General features: G+C 44.0%; 1 protein-coding gene across 1 annotated transcript in view; it reads right to left on the bottom strand.

The window, feature by feature from the left end:
- The window catches only part of NECAB2 (N-terminal EF-hand calcium binding protein 2), a gene marked incomplete at both ends in the record, with an annotated part of 152,207 nt that overhangs the window by 17,293 nt on the left and 111,617 nt on the right, over positions 1 to 23,297 (bottom strand). Inside the window, 3 exons of the mRNA XM_083370720.1 lie at positions 5,947 to 6,026; positions 8,767 to 8,885; positions 21,903 to 22,039. Coding sequence (XP_083226846.1) covers positions 5,947 to 6,026; positions 8,767 to 8,885; positions 21,903 to 22,039 — 336 coding nt within the window. The remainder of the gene's footprint in view (positions 1 to 5,946; positions 6,027 to 8,766; positions 8,886 to 21,902; positions 22,040 to 23,297) is intronic.

The raw sequence follows: 23,297 nt of genomic DNA, 5'->3' as shown, positions 1-23,297 counted from the left end.
CTGGGGCTCTGGAGAATAGGTTTATTTAGGTCTTCCAATGGTGCACTCATCACACCACTACAACTGAGGCCCTCAACCTTGTCACAATTGTGCTCTTTTTTGTCTACATCACTTGTTACAAATGGGGAGGGGCCGCTCTCTTGAATTGTTTTGACTCTTCCCACAGATACCTTTCCTTATCAAAATGCTTCAAGTGGCCACGCTTTACGGATCCTCAAAACTGTAAAATTCCTCCTCTTCATCTAATTCCCCTCTTCAACTTCTGCCAGGAATGGATTTTGTCTTCCAACCGGGGGCAAAGGTTTGCAGAAGCAGGATTTGCAGTTATTCCAAAAATAATTCTTAGAAATGTAAAGTCGAAAGGCCACAAATATTGGCTAATTTTTGTACTTTTTTTTAAAATAAAAAACAGCCCTCTGTTACCTTGACAACTACTTTCCAGAAATAAAGTAAGAATAATCATTGTTTTATGGAGGTTATCCTCTCCCTCAAGTTGTTATGACAACATAAAACGAAGTAATGTTAAGATTTCGGCAAATGATTTTTCCCAAAGAGGCTACTGAGATTCAAGGGTTCTCATCGTGCATATGCTCAACCCACGAAGAGAGAGAGAAGATTAAAAAAAAGTAGGAGATGAGGGCTGAGCCCGAGGGAGGGGTGAAACGTGTCATCAGTCTGGAGTCTTTCATGCCTACAAGCGATCTAAATCCAGTCCACCTTGAATTCCTTTCTTAACTCCTACTAATTTCCTTTGATGGTTAGCAGTTCAGATTCTTGTAGAGCAGGGGTCCTCAATCCCCCAGTCCATGGACTGGCACCAGTCCTTGGCCTGCCAGGAACCAAGTCGCGCAAGCAAGTGAAGCCCCATCCATGCATGCCTGGGATACAGGCAGTGCACGAGACCACCAGCACCCAATTCCACAGGAAAAAAATTCTCTCCCTGAAACTGATCCGTGGCTCCCAAAAGGTGGGGGGCCACTGTTGTAGACAGCTTAAGCTTGCAATAAATCTTTATATTCATTTCAACTGCCTGAATATCCTCATTTCCCTGGTGTTTTAACATGTATGTACATATGTATGTATGTATGTATGTATTGTTGGTAGATAACTTTCTGGAATGTTTGAACTCCTTTGACCAATTTGCTTTGACTGTTAGTAGTTCTCCAAACTACTTCAAAGCGCCTGAAGGCAGGACAAGAAGCAACGGATGGAAACTAATCAAGGAGAGAAGCAACCTGGAACTAAGGAGAAACTTCCTGACACTGAGAACAATTAACCAGTGGAACAGCTGGCCTTCAGAAGCTGTGAATGCTCCAACACTGGAAGTTTTTAAGAAGATGCTGGACTGCCATTTGTCTGAAATGGTGTAGGGTTTTCTGCCTGAGCAGGGGGTTGGACTAGATGACCTCCAAGGTCCCTTCCAACATTATTGTTGTTGTTATTGTTATTTCAGATTCTTTTAGAGAGCTTCAGCTTGCAATAAACCTTTATATCCATTTTAAACTGCCTGGACTTCCTGATTTTCCTGCGTTGGAGAGAAAATGGCTCTTCCCCTCTGTCTTTTATCCCCACTTCTTTCTAAGACAACCCAAGTGACAATTCCAAACTTATGAAGAGAGAATAGTAAGGCTGGAAGGGACCTTGGAGGTCTTCTAGTTCAATCTCTTGCTCAAGCAGGAGACCATTTACCACTCCGGACAAATGGCTGCCCAATTTCTTCTTGAAAACCTCCAGTGATGGAGCACCCACAACTTCTTGAAGCAAGGAGTTCCGCCGGTTAATTGTTTTCACTGTTAGGAAATTCCTCCTTAGTTCTAGGTTGTATTTTTTTTTGATGATGATGATGATGATGATGATTTTCCACCCGTTGTTTCTTATCTTGCCTTCAGGTGCTTTGGAGAATAGGTTGAAACCCCCCGCACAGACTCTTCTTTGTGACATCCCCTTCAAATATTGGAAGACTGCTAACCTATAACTCTACAATTATGAGTTCGGTGAAGTTCTGTAAGGGACAGAAGGAATGATTTTGAGAAAAAGGAAGAGGTCAATCCAGACAATAGTCAGAGGAAAGAAATCTCCAAAAGTTTAACTTGAGAAGGCCCTCCCCAATTCTCACAAAGATAAAGGAGATTCAGACTTGCAAAATGCTGTTTCTACAACCTTGTCTAAAAGTAGTCTACCCTAAAAGGACTACCCTACACGTAGTCCTTGAATTAGGACCTCGAGTTACAAGCCTGTCCATTTATGGTCATAGGACAGGGGTCTTCAAACTTGGCCCTTTTATGACTGGTGGACTTCAACGCCCAGAATTCCTCAGCCAGGCACGCGTGGAGTTGAAGGAATTCTGGGAGTTGAAGTCCACCAGTCATAAAAGGGCCAAGTTTGAAGACCGCTGTCGTAAGATATAAGGTTGGTAAAAAGGGGCTGGTCACATCTTCAACCTGATTGTACAACTTTTTTTTGGTGGCAGTTGTTAAGTGGAGCATTAAGTGGAGTCATAAAGCAAACCCTGCAATCATTAAGTGAACAAATCGTTTGCTTTAAGTGCACTTTTGCCCAAAACTGGAAGTGTTGATTTTTGGCCAACCATTGTAAAATGCAGTCATGTAAGTACGGGATGCTTCAGACAGTTGTAAAGACAGCCATGTTGCCGAACATCTGAAGTGTGTGTGTGTGTGTGTTGAGAGAGAGAGAGAGAGAGAGAGAGAGAGAGAGAGAGAGAGAGAGAGAGAGAGAGAGAGAGAGAGATTGTTGTAATTTTGGATCGTAAGTCCCCTTTCTCAGGTCGATCATAAGTTCAAATGGTTACTAAGCAACCAGTCATAAATTGAGGACTATTTATATAGCGTCTCCTGAGATGCACACGAGGGACATTATTTATTTGACTATTTCTATCCCACCTTGATCGTTTTTACAAATAACTCAAGGTGGTGAATCTATCCAACACATCTTCCTCTTCCTACTTTTCCCACAACAACAACAACCCTGCAAGGGGGGCTGGGCTGATAGAAATGACTGGCCCAAGGTGACCCAGCTGGCTTTCATGGCCAAAGCAGGATTTGAACTCATGGTCTCTTGATTTCTAGCCTGGCGGAGTGGGGGTGGGAAAGAATGAAAAAGATGCATCACAAGGCTTTTGTCCATGTCTTGTGAGGTTGCACACGTGCACAAAAGGGACGGAGTTTGCGTCGTAACACCGCTTAGGTCATTTTGATGGAAGTGCTGGATTCTGTGACTTGCAGCTGCCTGTGGATTTAGAACAGTAATTAAATCTCGCCTTGGACACGTCAGAATCCCTAAGGAGCTGTACCTTCACAGCACTGTTTTTCAATATGATGTCAGCTCCCAGAATTCCCCAGCCAGCAGGAATCTGCTTTATTTCAACATTAACACAACAAAGGCATATGACCCAGGTGTATTCCTCAGCACAGTGATAAAAGCAGGGGGGAATTGCTTCTTGCAATAATTCTCAAAACTAGCCCGGAGCCATGAAAGTTCTCCTTATAATTATAACTGCAAAAAATTCCACCGGGTGAAGACATTTTCTTTGCACAGGTAACAGATCAAAATTTAATAAAACCACTTTGGGCAACATTTAAAGGCAAAATATGCCCTCATTGGGGAGAAAGACCGTTTTGCGGAAATGCCAAGATGAAGGGGCTCTTGGCAAGATGCCCCCAAGGCAAAGAGAAATGGAATAACAGACTTGGAAGGGACCTTGGAGGTCTTCTAGTCCAAACCCCCCTGCTCTAGCAGGAGATCCTATTGCCATTTCAGAAAAACGACTCTCCCAATCTCTTCTTAAAAACCTCCATTAATGGAACACCCATGATTTCTGGAGGCAACTCATTCTACTGATTGTTCCCATTTCCAGAAAGTTTCTCCTTACTTCTAGGTTGCTTCTCTCCTTGATGAGTTTATCTGTTGCTTCTTGTTCTGCCTTCAGGGGCTTTGGAGAATAGCTTGAAACCCCCCACCACCCCTCTTCTTTGTGGCAGCCACTGAGATATTGGAACTCTCTAGCTACAGCAGGAATGTCCAACCTCGGCAACTTTAAGACTTTTCGACTTCAACTCCCAGAATTCCCTAGCCAGCAGATTTCCTGTGCAATCGTTATGAATACATGCCAGGAGCCAAGTGCCCAAATTTAGATCATGTGGCCATGGGGGATGCTGTAATGCAGGGGTCTTCAAACTTGGCAACTTGAAGACTTGTGGACTTCAACTCCCAGAATTCCTCAGGGCTGGCTGAGGAATTCTGGGAGTTGAAGTCCACAAGTCTTCAAGTTGCCAAGTTTGAAGACCCCTGCTGTAAAAGTGAAGATGGTAGAGGGCAGGAAAGCCTGGAGGAACGTTGTCCATGGGGTCGCAATGGGTCGGACATGACTTCGCAACTAACAACAACAAGCTGTAACAGTTGTGAGAGCCAGCCATAAGTCACTTTTTTCAGCACCATTGTAACTTCTAATAGTCACTAAAAGAATGGTTGTAAACGTGTGAATGCCTCTCTAGGACATGGAAACTTCCTAATTTCTAAAAGAGGCACACGGCTTCTGAAAAAGCCCAATTTAAATCTGATACGTTTTTCAACCACTGCTGCTCCCTAAGTACCATTCTGAAACAGAATTCTTCAGCCACATTTATTTTTGAACAGTCTTGTTGTCTGGATCCAGTATAACCTGTTTTTTTTTTTTTAGCTTGGGAAGATGGCAGTTAGGGAGAGATGTGCTAAGAGATGAAAATAACGAACATCCGTGGCGTTAATAATGTAGTGAATTTTTTACTCTGTCTCTTCCTTCATTCGAACTTCGCTCATTCGTCTGAAGTAAATGCTGGAAGATTCAAGGACAGTGACAGGGTGAGGTTCTCCTCCCCCCCCATTATTCTTTCAAGCCTTAGCTAAACAGCGGAATGCACTTTCATTAAACAGAGTGGGCTGGAATTATTTTCTCCTACATTAACTCTAAACTTTTCAGAAGGGAAACGAATGGAAGATTCACAATAAGTTGTGGCTGAGAGCTCAGCTAAATCATTTGGAAGGAGAGCAACAAATAATGCATGGGTTGGCCAAGCCCCCAGGCGGCACATAAAATAGGAATCATAATCATAATCATAATAGTAAAGTTGGAAGGGACCTTGGAGGTCATCTAGCCCAACCCCCTGCTCAGGCAGGAGACCCTAATACCATTTCGGACAAATGGCTGTCCAGTCTTTTCTTAAAAACTTCCAGTGTTGGAGTATTCACCGCTTCTGGAGGCAGGTTGTTCCACTTTTTGATGTTTTTTTTCTTCCCTTTTTGATCTCAGGTACCATCCTTCCATTTCACCCCAAGGAAGGCCTAGAGAATGTCCACTCCAAGGAGGCCATGTTATTTGAATGCTGAACTGTGGAATTCTTGATGCTCTCTGAGCCTGGTGCTTTGCTTGCAGACATTTCATCACCAAACTAGGGAACATCATCAGCTGTGGTGCCGGCAGATACTGCAGGGAGAACAGGCCTGTCAAGGCTTCTTGGTCTTGAAGAATCAACGTTGGGTTGATTCTTCTCAGATGGAGACCAACATGCCTTGCTGGCTGCGGAATTCTTGGAGTCGAAGCCTGGCCATCTTAAAGTTGCCAAGGTTGACAAATATTGCTCTAACACAGGGGTATGGAAACCTTGGCTCTTGTATGACTCGTGGACTTCAACTCCCAGAATTCCTGAGCCAGCCATGCTGAGGGGAAAGGGAGAGGTTTCCAAGCTGAGTCATGCTGGCTGAGGAATTCTGGGAGTTGAAGTCCACGAGTCATAAAAGAGCCAAGGTTGCCTACCCCTGCTCTAGCATATACATAAACTTTTTTTTTACAGTGAGCATTATCTCCTCATCAAACAAAACCTTTCAAAGTCACCTCCCTAAGTTATCCATTGTGAAGAAAATGCTTTTTTTTTAAAAAAAAGGAATGCTCACCTTGTTTTCCAGCCTTCCGATCAACTCTGCTAACCTGTTGATTTGCGCTTCCAAGCATTCCTCCTTGGTGTCTGAAGATGCTACAGAAAAAGAAATGCAATTGAAGAAGAAATTCAACTTGCTTGCATGGCTGAGCTAGGCTAAACACACAGTGGGAAGGATCGAGAGGAGGGTAGAACAGAAAAGGACGGTTTCGTGGTCATCAGAACATAAAAAGATAGAACATCAGAGAAAGGGACCTTAAGAGATCTTCTAGTCCAGCCCCCTGCTCAAGCAGGAGAGCCTATACCATTTTTGGACGTTATTAATTTATACCTCTTTTTTTGGACTCGTCTGAGAACTGAGTACTTAGGTTTTCATCAGACTGGCCCACCCTCTCGAAAGGAAAAAAAATTCTGTCATATAACATCCTCCGTAAACCGTCTTCTGTTTAAGAACTGTAACAGAGAGCAGTGCAACCTGTTCCCATCAAAAGAGCTTCAGTGTGGAAAATATTTGAACGTTGGACCCAGTCACTTGCATCTCCAAATCTCCTGAATCGTCCTCAAAGTGGTCCTTCACTTTACAAGGAGACGGTACCATTTCCTTTGACCCTAAATGCTCTCGGTCACTTGACATGGAGTATATTCTCTCTAACTAATGTATTCGGCCTGCAACTCTTCCTTACGGTAGATGGTGGAGAGATGACCTCATTTGCAGATGGTATGGCTTCTTCCTTAAGGTAAAGGTAAAGGTTCCCCTGCACATGCGTGCTAGTTGTTTCCGACTCTAGGGGCCAGTGCTCATCTCCGTTTCAAAGCCGAAGAGCCAGCGCTTGTCCGAGGACGTCTCCGTGGTCATGTGGCCGGCATGACTAGACGCCAAAGGCGCACGGAACGCTGTTACCTTCCCACCGGAGCAGTCCCTATTTTTCTGCTTGCCTTTTTACGTGCTTTCGAACTGCTAGGTTGGCAGAAGCTGGGACGAGTAACAGGCGCTCACTCTGTTACGCAGCACTCGGGATTCGACCCGCCAAACTGCCGACCTTCATGGCTTCTTCCTTATCTCTGCGTAAACACTCTGCCAAACTCAAAAAAAACAAAAACTGCAGCCTTTCCCCCTACCCTTTTGAATGGTCCAGCTAAAAGTTTCGTCCTTGTTTGTTTGTTTTTCTTCCAGATACAATCGGCTCTTTCATCGTACCTTAGAGAAAGGGTATCCAGCCTTGGCAACTTTAAAGCTTGTGGACTTCAAGTCCCAGAATTCTCCAGCCAGCCATGGGTTCCCTCATGCCGGCAGGGGGAATTCTGGAAGTCCAAGTATATGGAAGAAGCCACCTTGGGGACGACTGAGGAGACTTGGACACGTGGGCGAATAGGTCCAATGCTCAAATATTTTCAACAACGAAGCTTTTTGACGGGAACAGATGGCACTGTGGGGGCTGGACTAGAAGACCTCCAATGCCCCTTCCAACTCTGTTCTGGAATATTCTATTCACCCTGCCTTAGAGGATTTGGGGGCACTTTGTTATCTTTGTTGTTCTCCTTTAGTTCGGGTTTCCATTTGGTGGCTTTCAAAACTGGAGCCAGAACCAGACTCCAGGCCCAGCTGAAACAGAACAAAGGATGACCAACTCACTCTGTTGACACAACAGAGAACCCTAACAGCCTTTTCAGCCATCGCATCAAAATACTTTTAGTTTTAGTTAGACCCCACGTCTAACCAATTCCATGCAGCAGGGACCATATCAGGATGGTGGGGCCTGGCAATCTGACCTTCTTTGTAAAGCCACACATTTCCCCCCTCCACACACACACACACTCCTAAGCAGCTTACGGTAATTTCCTTTTGAAAAGCAAGGAGTCAAAAAAATGCACATTCACACAAGCAAACAATTGTCTGACCTACAGTGATCAATTCACCCCTTCTACTGGTATTATTTCGGCTGGAAGGGGCTTGTTCTCTTTATAAAATTCAAACTGGCCTGATTGCAAATGGTTTTTGTGACCCCTTTTCACTCATCAGAGAAAATAATAATAATAATAATAATAATAATAATAATAATAATAATAATAATAATGATGATGATGATGATGATGATGATGATGATGATGATGATGATGATGATGATGATGATGTTGGAAGGAACAGTTGATTGATAACACTGTACCAGGAGATGCCAGAGTCAAAGAAAAAGAACTGGGAAAAATTACGAAATACTGCGACCTGGCCATCGAAACTGCATGATTATGGATGAAACGTGTAACAGTAACACCCATTGTCATTGGGGCAAAAACTTTGCAAAATCCATCAAGAAATTGCAGCTTCCTGCAATAACTCCAGCAAAGCTACGAAAAACTGCGCTACTTGGAACATCTTACATTTTAAGGAGATACTTGGTTGATACCTAGGATGCTGGCAGCAACCATGTCAACCATTAGTGCCAGTCAGTTTGAGTGTTCAGTTGACTGAGTTTCATGTTTAATGAATAAAAGTTTAATAATAATAATAATAATAATAATAATAATAATAATAATAATAATAATAATAATAATAATAATAATGTTGGAAGGAACCTTGAAGGTCATCTAGCCCAACCCCCTGCTCAGGCAGGAGACCCTAATACCATTTCGGACAAATGGCTGTCCAGTCTTTTCTTAAAAACTTCCAGTGTTGGAGCATTCACCGCTTCTGGAGGCAGGTTGTTCCACTGGTTAGTTGTTCTAACTGTCAGGAAGTTTCTCCTTAGTTCTAGGTTGCTTCAAACTTCAAATACAGGTTCCCCTTGATCAAAGCTTTCTTTGATCTCCAACCTAGCCAGGTTCAACCCAGAAGACTTACCAGTCTGGAAACTTTTCCTGCGTTCTTTAGTCAGGATTCTGTTATTCGGAGAATAACTAGAGACGGGATTGTCATACCAGCTGTCCATGGCATTGTGGCCAGATTTACTGTGGATGTGTCTATATGGGAGAAGGATAGACAGATAACCAGATGGAAAAGGGGAGCGAACCTTTTATCTTTATTTCAGCTCGACAGTTTAAAAACCCTTTGCTCATTGCTAGCTCAGAAGCTCCTTAGAACTATAACAAAGTAGTTTCCCTTTAAAAGGTTGAAAGACATGAAAAAAAGAATGAATGAATAAAGTACAAATGGATTTAGAAATGGCATGCAGCATATAGCTTTCTAATAGAGCTCAATTGGCTGTACATAATTGAGTTTATTATAACACTGTCAGACCAAGAATCAGAATGAAGCTTTCAGCTAAAAGTTGCCCCTTCTCCAACTTTGAGGTTCATGAGATGTATCAAACTAGAGCTAAATTCAACAGAAAGGAACAAATTCTTACATCGCATAACAAATTGGCTCATCCGTTTATTTTAATTGTCTTCTTAGAAGCAGAAATTGCCATATAAAGTATTTTCTTCTACTTTTCCCCACTGTACTCTGGGGAGTTGAACAGAGGTGGGTTGGAGCACCCAAAGAGATCCCACTGATAACATTTTGAAAAAAAATCCTCAAAAAACTCAGTGGCAAGGCCCAGTTTGTAAGTCTAGGCTCTCGCAGTTTTACTAAACTGATTAACAAAGCTGGCTACAGAAACCTGGCAATTGGACATTATATACTACTAAAATGGGGACGTGGTGGCTCAGTGGGTTAGGACACTGAGCTTGTTGATCAGAAGGTCAGCAGTTTGGTGGGTCGAATCCCGAGTGCCGCGTAGCAGAGTGAGCGCCTGTTACTCGTCCCAGCTTTTGCCAACCTAGCAGTTCGAAAGCATGTAAAAATGCAAGTAGAAAATTAGGGACCACTCCGGTGGGAAGGTAACAGCGTTCCGTGCGCCTTTGGCATCTAGTCATGCCGGCCACATGACCACGGAGACGTCCTCGGACAAGCGCTGGCTCTTCGGCTTTGAAACGGAGATGAGCACAGGCCCCTAGAGTCAGAAACGACTAGCACGCATGTGCGGGAGAACCTTTACCTTTACTTTACCTTTATACTACTAAAGCTCTCCTGTCTGTTTGTAACCTTCAGCTGGTGAAATGGTGCATCATAGGGGAACAATTATTGAACCAAAATACTAATTTAAAGAACATGTTCAAAGTCCAGGATCCATTACTCCCTTAGGATTGAAATTCAGGGATCTTCTGACCAGCTGTATTGGCAAAGCTGTGGCCACTGCAGAACGGCCACTTTGCAGCACTTCTGCGGTATGCCACAGTCATGGGACTGTGACTTCCAACACTCTCTGCCAGCTTCTCCGAAGTAAGTCAAGGGGGAAGACAGCGGGAAATCGGAATTTGTTCCACTGCTTTTTCACCCATCTGTGGTCATTCTGTTTATTTGTTTAGGTAAGGAAATCTTCTCTGAAATGATGGCTCAATGGCTCATGGGTCATCTAGTGTATTTTATGTTAAGGAGGGGATGCTTTGATCTTCGTGCTGGATGCCTTTTGAAGCACTGAGGAGGTTGCTACCTGATGTGAGAGAAGTGAGCCTTGTAATATTTTGCAAACCACCGCCCTCTTTCCTTGCTTGGGTCAAGTATGTTACACCCAATAGCACATCTGGAATGCCGACACCGCAAATGTTAGAGAAAGGTTTTTTTTTAGATTCATGGGATCTCTTAGTTCTTTCTGGCACTGGACCTCTTGCATTTGGGAAAAAAACCCTGACTTCTAAAGACCAATGAGTCACTGAGAAGAGGTTTCTAGGTTAAATTTCCCTTCTTTGAGGTTAGAGTTAAAGGTCTGATTTTGGAGGGAATAATCTGGTGCATCTCATGGACTTAAAAGGCCAATTTAGCTATTACAAAAACTTATCCCTGCTATTTTTAACAAGTTATATTCATGAAAGGTACACATGCCTAGCCTTGTATCTAAATCCCAGGTATTCGTGCCTAGTAGTACAGATAGTCCTCGACTTACAATGTTACAATGGCACTGAAAAAAGTGACTTATGACATTTTTCACACTTACAACCGTTGCAGCAGACTTGGCATTTAAAGGCAGCATATGTTATGACATTCCTTCAACACATATACCAGACCAAATACGTCACAGAGAACTTACTAGAGTGAATTCCAAGCCTTCCTTGGGATATCTGACCTTTTTTTTTTCTTTAATCCAGATTAACCACCCATAAAACAATATCTGTAGCTCAGGGTTAAACTGTGGGGTCCCTGGCGCTGTCTGAGCTGGGGTTGTTTGCTTGCAGAAGTTTCATTACCTGACTAACATCCTCAATGTTAGTGAGTGTGTAGCTTGCTCTCTGCTTATATGCAGGTAGTTCTCAACGTGCAACCACAACTAAGCCCAGCGTTTCTGTTGCTAAGTGAGACAGTTGTTAAGCGAGATTCGCCCCGTTTTATGGTGTTTCCTGCCACAGTCTAGAGAAAAGTAGGACTGGGGGGGGAAAACATAATAGCAGTGTTCCAGTATTTGAGGGGATGCCACAAAGAAGGGGGGGGTTCAACTTATTTTCCAAAGCACCACAAGGCAGGACAAAAAGCAATGGATGGAAACTGATCAAGGAGAGAAGCAACCTGGAATTAAGGAGAAACTTCCTAAAAGTGAGGACAATTAACCAGTGGGACAGCTTTGCCTCCAGAAATCGTGGGTGCTCCATCACTGGAGGTTTTTAAAAATAGACTGGACAAGTCACTTAGGTCTTTGGCTTGAGCGGGGGGGGGGGGGGTTGGACTAGAAGACCTCCAAGGTCCCTTCCAGCTTCTATTCTGATTGAAGTTGTTCAGTGAATCACTGCAGTTGGTAAGTTAGTAACCTGGTTGTTAAGTGAATCTGGCTTCCCCCTTGACTTTGCTTGTCAGGTGGTTGCAAAAGGGGACCACGTGATCCCGGGACACTGCGACCGTCATAAATATGAGCCAGTTGCCAAGCACCTGAATTTTGATCATGTGGTCATGGGGATGCTGCAACAATCATAAAGTGTGAAAACTGGTCATAAGTCACTTTTTTTTCAGTCCCATTGTAACTTTGAATGGTTTCTGAGAACAGCTTAATATTATTTATTTATTTATTTATTTATTTATTTATTTATTTATTTATTTATTTATTTATTTATTTAGTAACCAGCTACAATTTATATGCTATTCAACCCAGCAAGACCAACCAATCAATAATAGAAATCGTAATAAATAATCACAAAATAAAACAACAGTGCCGTAGAGAATAGCCACAGTACCCACTTAGGAGGGTGGGTCCTTTTTTCATCACTGCCGCAATTGCAGACAATTGCTAAACGAAGCTGTCGCTAAACAAGGATCCACTTATATCCCAATTCGTGCAATTTGAGCAATTATCTATTTAAATTATCTATTTAGTTCAGGGGTCTCCCACCTTGTTCAGCTTCTAAGATCTGTGGACTTCAACTCCCAGAATTCCCCAGTCAGCCCAGCCGCAAGTCTTAAAAGTCCCCAAGGTTGGACACTCCTGATCTAGTAAAAGAAACTTGACCATGATATGGTCTACTCACTGTGGGGACTTTCCATTTGTGCTAATAGCAACGGAAACGTATTCCATATACTGTGTTCACACACTGTCTCCCCTCTTCCCAGTGGGAAGGGGAGGTGCCACGTGCAAATGCTTCTCTCCAAGCTGAGTTAGCGTCTCCCTTACTGGAAAACCAAAGCCACATTCTGATGTGTGCCTGCTTCCATTATCCAGACTTTGTCGAGAAGGCTATCCAGGCCTGGAGCCTGAATGGATGGCTTGGCGAACTGCGATCTGCTCAACCTGATACCGCCGCATAGAACTAATAACCTCCACCCTCCAAGGCGAGGAAGATTTGAAGCATCTTATCTTCCGGCGACGTGCCTTTTAAGTCAACTCTCATGAATATAGATTGGCTAAAGGCCGTTGCCAGCATCAAAAGCGACAGCGCCGCTCAAAATAGGAAGGAAAGGGTGAGGTGCCTTAGAAATTTCAATTTTCTTACTGGCGAGCTTCTCTTGACGGGGAAAGGAGAAGGTCAAACTTGGAAAGGGAAATGATTGAACATGAGTGGGGGGCAGATGGTTTCTCCACAACCATATCTCTCTCTCTCTCTCTCTCTCTCTCTCTCTCTCTCTCTCTCTCTCTCTCTCTCTCTCTCTCTCTCTCTCTCTCTCTGCCTTTTAATGATAATGTTTGGAATTTAGTAACTATCGGATGCCTCAAAGGCTGGAAACTTCAAAACAGAGCTACAGCAGCAAAGCCTACGGCAGCCAATGCTTTTAGTTCAAGGTGCTGAAGAGATGGCTTTCTTATATCCAAGCCAACAAGACAGCTGCCATTCCCTTCAGAATCGTCACGTCAGAATTGGAGGACAACCTGGGGGCTTGGTCGGGTGTTTGCCCTGACCTGCTAAGTGCATTCAGAAAACTCACCGATCTGAGAGAGAGGTCCGGAGACCCCAGGCATGTGGGAAGGGCATGGAGGAGGAAAGCCCACAGTTTGGTGAGCATAAGTCACCCGGCCCAGATGTGAGTGCTATGGGAAAGCAACATTCAAAGAGAGACCTTTTAATTAATTCAAAACACACCTGTTCCACCAGGCTGACCTAGACTGACAGGCATTTTAATTAATTTATATTTAGTATTTTTAATTCATTTTTTAAATTCTCTAATTTTAATTTACTGCACTGATGTTCTCAATTTCATTTTTATCTTGATTTCTGTACTTATTATATGTTTTGTTGTTAGCCTTCGGGAGATAGGGCGGGATATAAATCCCATCAATAAATAAATAAATAAATTTACTGCTACAGTTTCCGAGATCAGATGAGCAATTGAAATATGCTTTTCTCAAATCTGCGTCATTCTAGCTTCTTGGCTTGGCTTGGCCAGCCCGTTTCTTTGTTTATTAAGTTCACTGATGCCCATTTCACCTGGGCGGTTTACAATATCAAAAAGATAAAATTGTACAAAACCTAGGTACTATAGGAACGAAATAATTCAAACGATAAGCCCATAGCCCTAATTCAAAGATGGGGAAGGAGGTGTGTAGGGTGAGCTGGGGGGGAGGAGGAGGAGGAGGTAGGCTCTGTTATTAGTCTGTCAACCACTCCCAATGTGAAGACCCCACAGTGGAGCCCCAAGCCAGCTCGTGGGGAAGCCATTTCCATGGCCTGCTGGCCAAGAGGCCTCAGTCCGGTCATGGGCTGCGGCCCATAGGTTGGGGAGCCCTGTTCTAGGCAACCAGAATAAACTGGTTTTCTTTTATTTAAACTTCTGAGTAACCATGCAAATTAAAAGAGAGAGAGAGGAATAATTCATCTGCTTTTCAGCCTCTTGAGCAATTCCCTCTTTACCTCACCGGACCAGAGAGAGCAGAAGAAGTCCTTCATACGCAGTTATTTGTGATCTGCTCTTTATTTTCTTTAATTTAAATTAGATGACCGGGAGGTGGGGGAAGATGATTTGAATGAGGAAATCTCTTGATACCAGCTTCTGATCTCCTCCCCATTTCCATAGCAACTGGTTTTTAGGTTCCGGTCAAAACATTTGCTGCTTTATGCAGCTGTGAGGTATATAATTTTAATTTTATTTGCAAAACCCAACAACAGCCTGTGCTTCCTAACATCTCTTTTGGTTTTCTTGCCCTCTCTCTCTCTCTCTCACTCTTCAGCTCCTAGGAGGTGCAGTTTCCAACGTTTCCAGGGAGGAAACCTGAATCTTGAAGCTAGTCCTCACCCTTTGTGTGAATTTGCATCTTCGTAGGGTTTGTTTAAAAAACAAAACAAAACAAAAAACACAACAACCTCTAATACTCTGGGAACAAACAAAACGGAAGTACCCTGAACTCCTTTGTCTCGGGGCATCTCCCATCTTATGCCTCTTTTTCACAGAATCATAGGGCTGGAAGGGACCTTGGAGGTCTCCTAGTTCAATCTTCTACTCAAACAGGAGACCCTATAGCAGGGGTAGGCCACCTTGGCTCTTTTATGACTCGTGGACTTCAACTCCCAGAATTCCTGAGCCAGCCGTGCTGAGGAGAAATGGAGAGGTTTCCAAACTGAGCCATGCTGGCTCTGGAATTCTGGGAGTTGAAGTCCACGAGTCGTAAAAGAGCCAAGGTGGCCTACGCCTGGCCTAGGCCTAGGCCGCTTTATGACTTGTGGACTTCAACTCCCAGAATCCCTGAGCCAGCCATGCTGAGGGGAAAGGGAAAGGTTTCCAAGCTGAGCCATGCTGGCTCAGGAATTCTGGGAGTTGAAGTCCACGAGTCATAAAAGAGCCAAGGTTGCCTACCCCTGGTCTATACCATTTCAGACAAGTGGCTGTCCAGTCTCTTCTTGGAAACCTCCAGTGATGGAGCAGCCACAACTTCTGGAGACAAGCTGTTCCACTTAACATTCTCACTCTCAGGAAATCTCTCCTTAGTTCTAGGTTGCATTTCTCATTTTCAGCAACCCTCCCCAAAAGAAAGTCAAAATTTCTGATGGGACTGTTAGTCTACCACACCCCTCATGTGGTAGTTGAAGATAGAGCCTATCTCTGAGGAACACCAGTTCCTCAAGCTTACTGTTAAATCATAAACTGCCTGGCATCCTATACATTTGTTCATCCAGGCTAGTTAAAAACCCAGTGGCTTTTGCATATATCACAAACTAAACTCACCTGGTGAATTGTAACCTTGGTTGGGATGAGAAGCGCAACGGATTGTACGAACCCAGCCCTTGGGTTAGATTGTGATCCAATGTTTGGTGCAAACTTTGAAAGCTGGGTCAATGAACTAACCAAGCGGAAAGCGATGTGCCAACTCAGCAAAGCTACGTTGGAGCATTAAGACATATTCTAACAAGCCAAGCTTATTTAATTAACATATTCACATGCGGCCATCCTAAGCAGGTTGTTTCTAGATTGCATAAGCAAAGATTTGGATTCAGTTAATCCCGACAATGTCTCGTTGAAAGAAGCAGGGCCATTTCCTAGGATACTGCATGCCTCGCTGATTTCTATCCTGTTTTTTTTCAGAGTGATTTTGATTTGAACCTCATATGTACAGAAACGACCAGAACAATTCTGAAACTCAGCATTATAAAAAAGCAGCAGAATTGAATTTTAATACAATCTGGAAACAATGGAAACAGATAGCAGACTATATTAAAGTTCTGTGCACCACAACTCCATATCTCTCAAGAACAGGAAAGCAAAAAAGGACTTTATTACAGAATAACAACGTCGTCGTTATTCTGTGACAAATAAAGTCCTTTTTTTGCTTTCCTGTTGTTGGGAGGGATCCTGGAGGTCTTCTAGTCCAACCCTCTTCAAGCATTTCAGTTAAACAGCCGCCAATCTTTTCTTAAAAACCTCCAGTGGTGGAGCACTCACAACTTCCTGGAAGGAAACTCTTCTCTTGATGAATTGTTCTTAAGAGTCAGTAAATTCCTCCTTACTTCTAGGTTGAAAATCTCTGTTGTGATCTTCCACCTGTTATGTCTTCTTCTGCCCTCAGGCTTTGCAGAAGAGATTGACTCCCTCTTTGTAGCTGCCCCTTAGATTTGGAACACTACTATCATGTCATCCCTTGTCTTTCTTCTATCACAAGACTACACTGGTTAAAAGAAGTGTTGTATTCTGATTTTAAATAACGAATAGCTCCTTGGCAAATGAAAACATGACATTTTGAAGATGGGTTTGGCAATTGGTTTCCATATCAATTTCTCCCAAGTACTACAGAGTCACTCTGTGTTATTACGGGAAATACACCTAATGGTGTTACTTAACACTGTTTAGGGAGGGTGAAGGCTGTAGGATGTATGGACTGGCAGTGTTAGAGCAATGGCTACAGAGGACAAGGCATTTTCTTGTGTTTGGGTGTGTATTTTGGAGTAATATCGAAAATTAAGGTTTTTCCCAAATCATGCTGTTCAGTTTTGACATAAGAGAGAACTTCTAAGTAGTAGATCTGGGCTGCAACAGAAGCAAGCTCTCCATTGACAACAACCACTCAAGGACTCCTACTCCATGTGCCTTGACTTGACTGCAGTCTTCCAATACTTGAAGGGCTGCGACAAGGAAGAGGGGGGCAACTTATTCACCAAAGCACCTGAAGGCAGGACAAGAAGCAACGGATGGAAACCAGTCAAGGAGAGATCCAACTTAGAACTAAGGAGAAACTTCCTAACAGTGGGAACAATTAACCAGTGGAACAGCTTGCCTTCAGAAGTTTTGGGTGCCTCATCACTGGAGGTTTTTAAGAAGAGACTGGACAGCTATTTTTTTAGAAATAGTATAGTCTCCTGTGAGAGCAGAGGGTTGGACTAGATGACCTCCAAGTTACTGACTCATAAATCTTACAACTCTGACTCAGCCAAGTTGACAATTCTGCTACAATTTCTGACCTTCAGACTCCAACTGATGACTTTTCTGGGTGATATTTTGATTTGGAACCTTTGTAAGCCAAAGTAGTTGAACTTTGAGGTGAACATGTCTCTGTAGTGAAGTTGCACCTGTTTGCAAGACTTGTGTAGAGGAGAGAGAGAGAGAGAGAGAGGGAGTGAGGGAGAGAGAGAGAGAGAGGGAGGGAGAGGGAGGGAGAGAGACAGAAGAAGGGAGTAGGAGAGAGGGAGGGAGAGAGAGAGAGGGAGTGGGAGGGAGAGAGAGGGAGGAAGAGAGAGGAAGGCAGAGGGTGAAGGAGAGCGAGAAGAATGGAGTAGGAGAGAGAGAGGGAGGGAGGGAGGGAGGGAGGGAGGGAGAGAGAGAAGAAGAGAGTAAGAGAGAGGGAGGGAGGGAGAGGGATGGAGGGATGGAGAGAGAGAGAGGAAGGGAGAGGGAGGGAGAGAGAGAGAAGAAGGGAGAAGGAGAGAGAGAGAGAGAGAGAGAGAGAGAGAGAGAGAGAGAGAGAGAGAGAGAGAGAGAGAGAGAGAGAGAGAGAGAGAGCTTCGCATAGCTGTGCTTGTGCTTCATTTGGCACAGAACACTTTATTCTATCTTTATTCTAGCTTCTCCGGCTCTCCCTTTAATAGCTCTTCCATCCCTTCCCCAAAGCCATCTCGGCATTACTTTACAGAGTGCTTGTAAAGTTAAATTCTGCATTAAGGTAACATGTCAACATCAATATTTTAGAAGGCTAGAAACATCCTTCCTGATGAACACTCCCAAACCAAGAGAAAAAGAACAAAACTACTATCAGTTGCAAATCCAGCTAAAACCAAAGAAATCACTGTTGGTTTCAAAAAAAAGCAGGCACAGACATACACCTCTGTGTATTAACGATTCACCTGGGGAGGTGGTTAGCAGCATCAAATTCCTGGGTGTGCAGCTAACAAGTAGGCTAGCTTGGTCGCTCAACAGTGAGACACTGGTGAAGCGGGCAAAGCAGCGCCTGCATTTTCCGCATCACATAAGTAAAGTACTCCTTCCTTCCCCTGTCCTTACCACTTTCTATAGAACCATGGTGGTGAACCTAGGGCACGGGTGCCACAGGTGGCACGCAGAGCCCTCTCTGCGGGCACACGTACCGTCGCCCCAGTCCTAGGCCTTCAGCTGGGTTTTATAAAACCTTTTCGCTTTATGCCTCCGCCACCGTCTGCAAAAAAAAATGCCGATGTCCATTTTGCTCTATGAGTTCATGGTGACCTAACCCTAACCCTAAGTGGAATTTTTTGCCAATGGGATTTTCCCATGTATTTTACCAGGAAACATAGATAGGGCAGCCTAGAAAGGTAAGTGTCCTCCATACCCAAGGACTCCGAGTTTGTTGGCGATGTCCATTTTGCTCTATGAGTTCGTGGTGACCTAACCCTAACCCTAAGTGGAATTTTTCGCCAATGGGATTTCCCCAGGTATTTTTCCAGGAAACATAGATAGGGCAGCCTAGAAAATTAAGTGCCCTCCTAACCATACCCAAGGACTGCAAGTTTGTTGGCGATGTCCATTTAGCTCTATGAGTTCACGGTGACCTAACCCTAAGTGGGATTTTCCTCCAATGGGATTTTCGCATGTATTTTACCAGGAACTAAGAACTAAGAAGAAATTTCCTGACTGTTAGAACAATTATCCAGTGTCTCTAGACATTGTGGGTGGTATATACATATAGATACATGACTGAATAATGTGCAACAGAGTGCTAGGCTGGCATGCATAACTGACAAGTGGGTGGGCCTGAGGGAGGGGCAAGAGACTCTCTGGCTTATGTTGGGCCTTGAAGAACAGTTGGAATTGTCGATGGTGTAACACCACCACTGCTGCAAGGCACCTTCTCTGCTCGAGTTGCTGGACTGGGTGGCCAAGCTCTTGTTGGTGTCTCTGAAGCTGTGGGTTAACCAGCCATCTTGCAATCTTGAGTCCAGGGAGTCTCAAGAGTTCATGGTCTCCTTGTCAACCGTGGACCAGTCTCAGGCGATGGAGATGAACTCCAGTCAGTTGCAGTTGGCTCCAGCCAGGATGGACAAAGAGGAGCAATGATCTCTGTGGTCCCATCACCTGTGAAGTACTTCAGGGCTCTGACGCTCTCCTATCTCCTGTTTTAACATCTCCATGAAACATCTGGGTAAGGTCAGCCGTGACTTTGGGGTGCAAGATCATCAGTTTGCTGATGAAAGTCAGTTGGACCTCTTAACCGTGAGTGGCCGAAGGAGACACAATCACTGTATTGAGCCAGCAGGAAAGGGGGGAGGGAGCATCTTTTTCTCCAGCCAAACATTGCAGATGTTTCTACACCTTTTTCTACGGCCGTAAAGCTCGCCTCCCTGCTTCCGCGAAACATGGAGGCCACCCAGATTTCAGGAAGAAGGATGAGGCGATCTCAAGATGCCATCTGATGGAGACCACAGGGAGCAAGAATTCGCCCTACCCTTAACACACCAGATTCTACCAAAGAACAACAGCCTGCAGCAGCCACAACCTGTACCTAGGGCAGGGGGTCTTCAAACATGACCCTTTTATGACTTGTGGACTTCAACTCCCAGAATTCCTCAGTCAGGCAAGCTTTTATGCCTGGGCAAAGCCTGGCCTGTCTGCCTTTTGCCTGGCACTGTGCCAAGTATGATGTAATGCTACATTCCAATGACATTGCCCCCAAAGGGGACGACATCACCCTTTTATGCCTGGGCAAAGCATCATAAGAACATAAGAAGCGATCAGAGCAGCTAACCCGTCATTATTGATCACATAATGTTCAGCCAGATGTATTCAGCAAGCTAGGTACGGGCAGAAATACAATAGGTAAAGGTAAAAGTTCCCCTGCACATGCATGCTAGTCGTCTCCGACTCTAGGGGCCGGTGCTCATCTCCGTTTCAAAGCCGAAGAGCCAGCGCTTGTCCGAGGATGTCTCCGTGGTCATGTGGCCGGCATGACTAGACGCCAAAGGCGCACGGAACGCTGTTACCTTCCCACCGGAGTGGTCCCTATTTTTCTACTTGCATTTTTACGCGCTTTCGAACTGCTAGGTTGGCAGAAGCTGGGACAAGTAACAGGCGCTCACTCTGTTACGCGGCACTCGGGATTCGACCCGGCAAACTGCCGACCTTCTGATCGACAAGCTCAGCGTCCTAACCCACTGAGCCACCGCGTCCCTGTAGAAATACAATATATGCTACTAAAACTCTCTGTCTATAACCAGGTAAAAAGTGCATTGAAAGGCCATAATTTTTGAACCAAGGTACCTCAAATTTATTTATTTAAAAAGTTTATATAGCTGCCTACTCACTCACAGTGACTCTAGATCCGTGGTGGCAAACCTATGGGAGGGCTGCCACAGGTGGCATGCAGAGCCCTCTCTGTGGGCAGACACACCGTCACTCCAGTGCTAGCCTTCAGCTGGCTTTTATAAAACCTTTTTGCTTTAGCCCTCCGCCGCCGTGTGCAAAAAAAAAAAGGTTCAATCAATCAATTTCAACTTCTTGCGCGAAAAAAAAAGATCTTGCAAAGTTGGAATTGATTGATTGAACTTTTTAGTCCCACCCAGTCTGCCGTTACCACCGCAACCACACCCACCCAATGGCAACTGACGATACATAAGCGGGTTTTGGGTCGCAGTTTGGGCACTCGGTCTCTAAACGTTTTGCCATCGTTGCTATAGAGGGATGATCAAGAGCATCCTGTCATATTGTATTAATGTTTGGTTTGGAAATACAGATAGTCCTCAACTTACAACATTTTGTTTAGTGACAATTCAAAGTTACCACAGCACTGAAAAATGTGACTGATGGCCGTTTTTCACAGTTACGACCTTTGCAGCATCCCCATGATCATGTGATCAAAATTCTGATGCTCGGCAACTGACACATAGTTATAACCGTTGCTGTGTCCTGAGGTTAAGTCCCTTTTGTGACTTTCTCACAAGCAAAGTCAACAGGCATGGCAGGTTCGCTTAACAGCCGGGTTACTAACTTAACAACTGCAGGGATTCACTTAACAACCGTGTCAAGAAAGGACGTCAAACGGGGCAAAAACCACTTAACAAATGTCTTAACAAACGGAAATTTTGGGCACAATTTGAGGACTGCCCGTTTTACTGCTTCGGACAGAAAGGCAGTGCAAAGAGTGGTGAGGACGGCAGAAAAAATTATTGGTGGTTCACCTCCTTCTATCCAGGACCCAGCATATAAGCGATGCTTGAGTAGGGTCCGCAAGATTGTCTGGGAGGCTACATGTCCACTCCATGACCTGTTTTCCTTGTGACCTTCTGGGAGGAGGGGGCTTCGTGGTATCCAAAGTGGAATAACAAGATTCTGTAATACCTTTGTACCTTATGGTATCAGCCTTGTTAACGCTCAAGTTAACTTTTTTTATCTGCTATGAATTAAGATGGACTGTGCTTGATATATATATAAAATTTGGTATTTTTGGATGCTGCTGTGATTGTTGTTATTATTATAATCCTTGGGATGGCGATATTGTTGGTGGGTTTTGGGGACCGGTGTGTCGAAATTTCACTTTAATGTGTGCCTCTGTGTATACAGAAAAAGGACAATAAGGGTGATCTTATCTTATCTAGATGTCGTATGGAACGGTGTAAAGATCACAATCTCACCTGATCTGACTGGTTTGTTCGTCGATGGCGTCCACAGCACTTTCCACTGAGCTGAGCAAGGACTGAATCTGATTGGCCGTCTCTTTCAGCAGGAAACGGGTCACAAACTGGTCCACATTCGTTCCTCGTTCGTAGACCTAGAGGAAGACAACACAACTCTCTTGAGAATGTTCCTGCAAAGACCGTGCAACCTGCCTTACGATGCAGTGACTTGCAATCATCTGTTTAGCAACTGCTCGAAGGTAAAACAACTCTGAAAAAAAATGACATGAACTGGACCTCACACTTACAACTGTCGCAGCTTTTCCATGATCACAATTTGAGCGCTTAGCAGCCAGAATGTATTTATGAACAGTTGCAGCATCTTGAGATCACGTGATCAGATGTTCTTGCTTTGACAATATACGAAGATGCAGCCAATTTCCCCTTAACTTGTGTGTTACTTTTAGAGTTAGAATTAGATGATCCTGGGGGAGGGGGGAGGAGGAAGAATGTTTATGGGAATTAATCAGACATAACAACATCGTAGTAGAGTGTTTGTCAAGGTTGTTTGAAACAAGAGATGATAAGAAATGGCCGGTTAGAGAATTGGAGGGAAGGTCTGCATTTCAAACCAATTGGAGAATGTGATTTATGACTGTTAATTAGAGGAAGGAATTGTGCTTTGTGTTTAGGGGAGAAGAATTCAGATTTTGGCTTCGACCATGTACGTGCCGATGCCATGCAACTTGAATAAAGATTCTTTAAGGTAAAAAATGCCTCGAAGTTCTTTGAAGAGTTTCATCTGTTGGAACCATGACAGGACCATTGGTTTGAAAGAGGGGTCAGAGAGGCCACCTATGTCAAAATTGAACAGCCTTCTCTCAACAGAGGGGGAGGGATATGACATCCTCTATCTCTATCTTCAGCAGTTCCAAGAAGGCTCCACACCCATTTGCATTGCAGATGCAGATAAACCCCCAAGTGGCCTCAATGGCTCTCAGAAAGATTACTAATGACCAGATGACTGCAAGGACTATAAATCCTTCCATTCCCCAACAATCCAGTCTGAGCTGAAGAAGCTGCTTGAATGGGAAGCGAAACGTCTTCAAAGAAAAAGAAAGAAGTCCAGTTGCCTCTGAAAAAGTGTCTTTGGGACATGTGATTCACTTAAGAGCTGCAGTGATTTACTTAACAACCATGGCAAGAAAGGTCATAAAATCAGGCACAACTCAGCCACCTTGCTTAGCAATGGAACTTATGGCCTCAATTGTAATCAGAAGTCAAGGACTTGCCTGAAATGAAGAGTCAAATCACCAGCCAAGCAGAAGGATGAGTGAGTACAAAAGATTAGATTAATACACAGTTGGATAATTTATATTCTTTTTGTTATGAGAATCTTACTACAGCAGGGGT

The sequence above is a fragment of the Vipera ursinii genome (assembly GCF_947247035.1).
Source record: "Vipera ursinii genome assembly, chromosome: 10".
Classification (NCBI taxonomy): domain Eukaryota; kingdom Metazoa; phylum Chordata; class Lepidosauria; order Squamata; family Viperidae; genus Vipera; species Vipera ursinii.
This window is presented reverse-complemented; position numbering and strand designations above follow the sequence as displayed.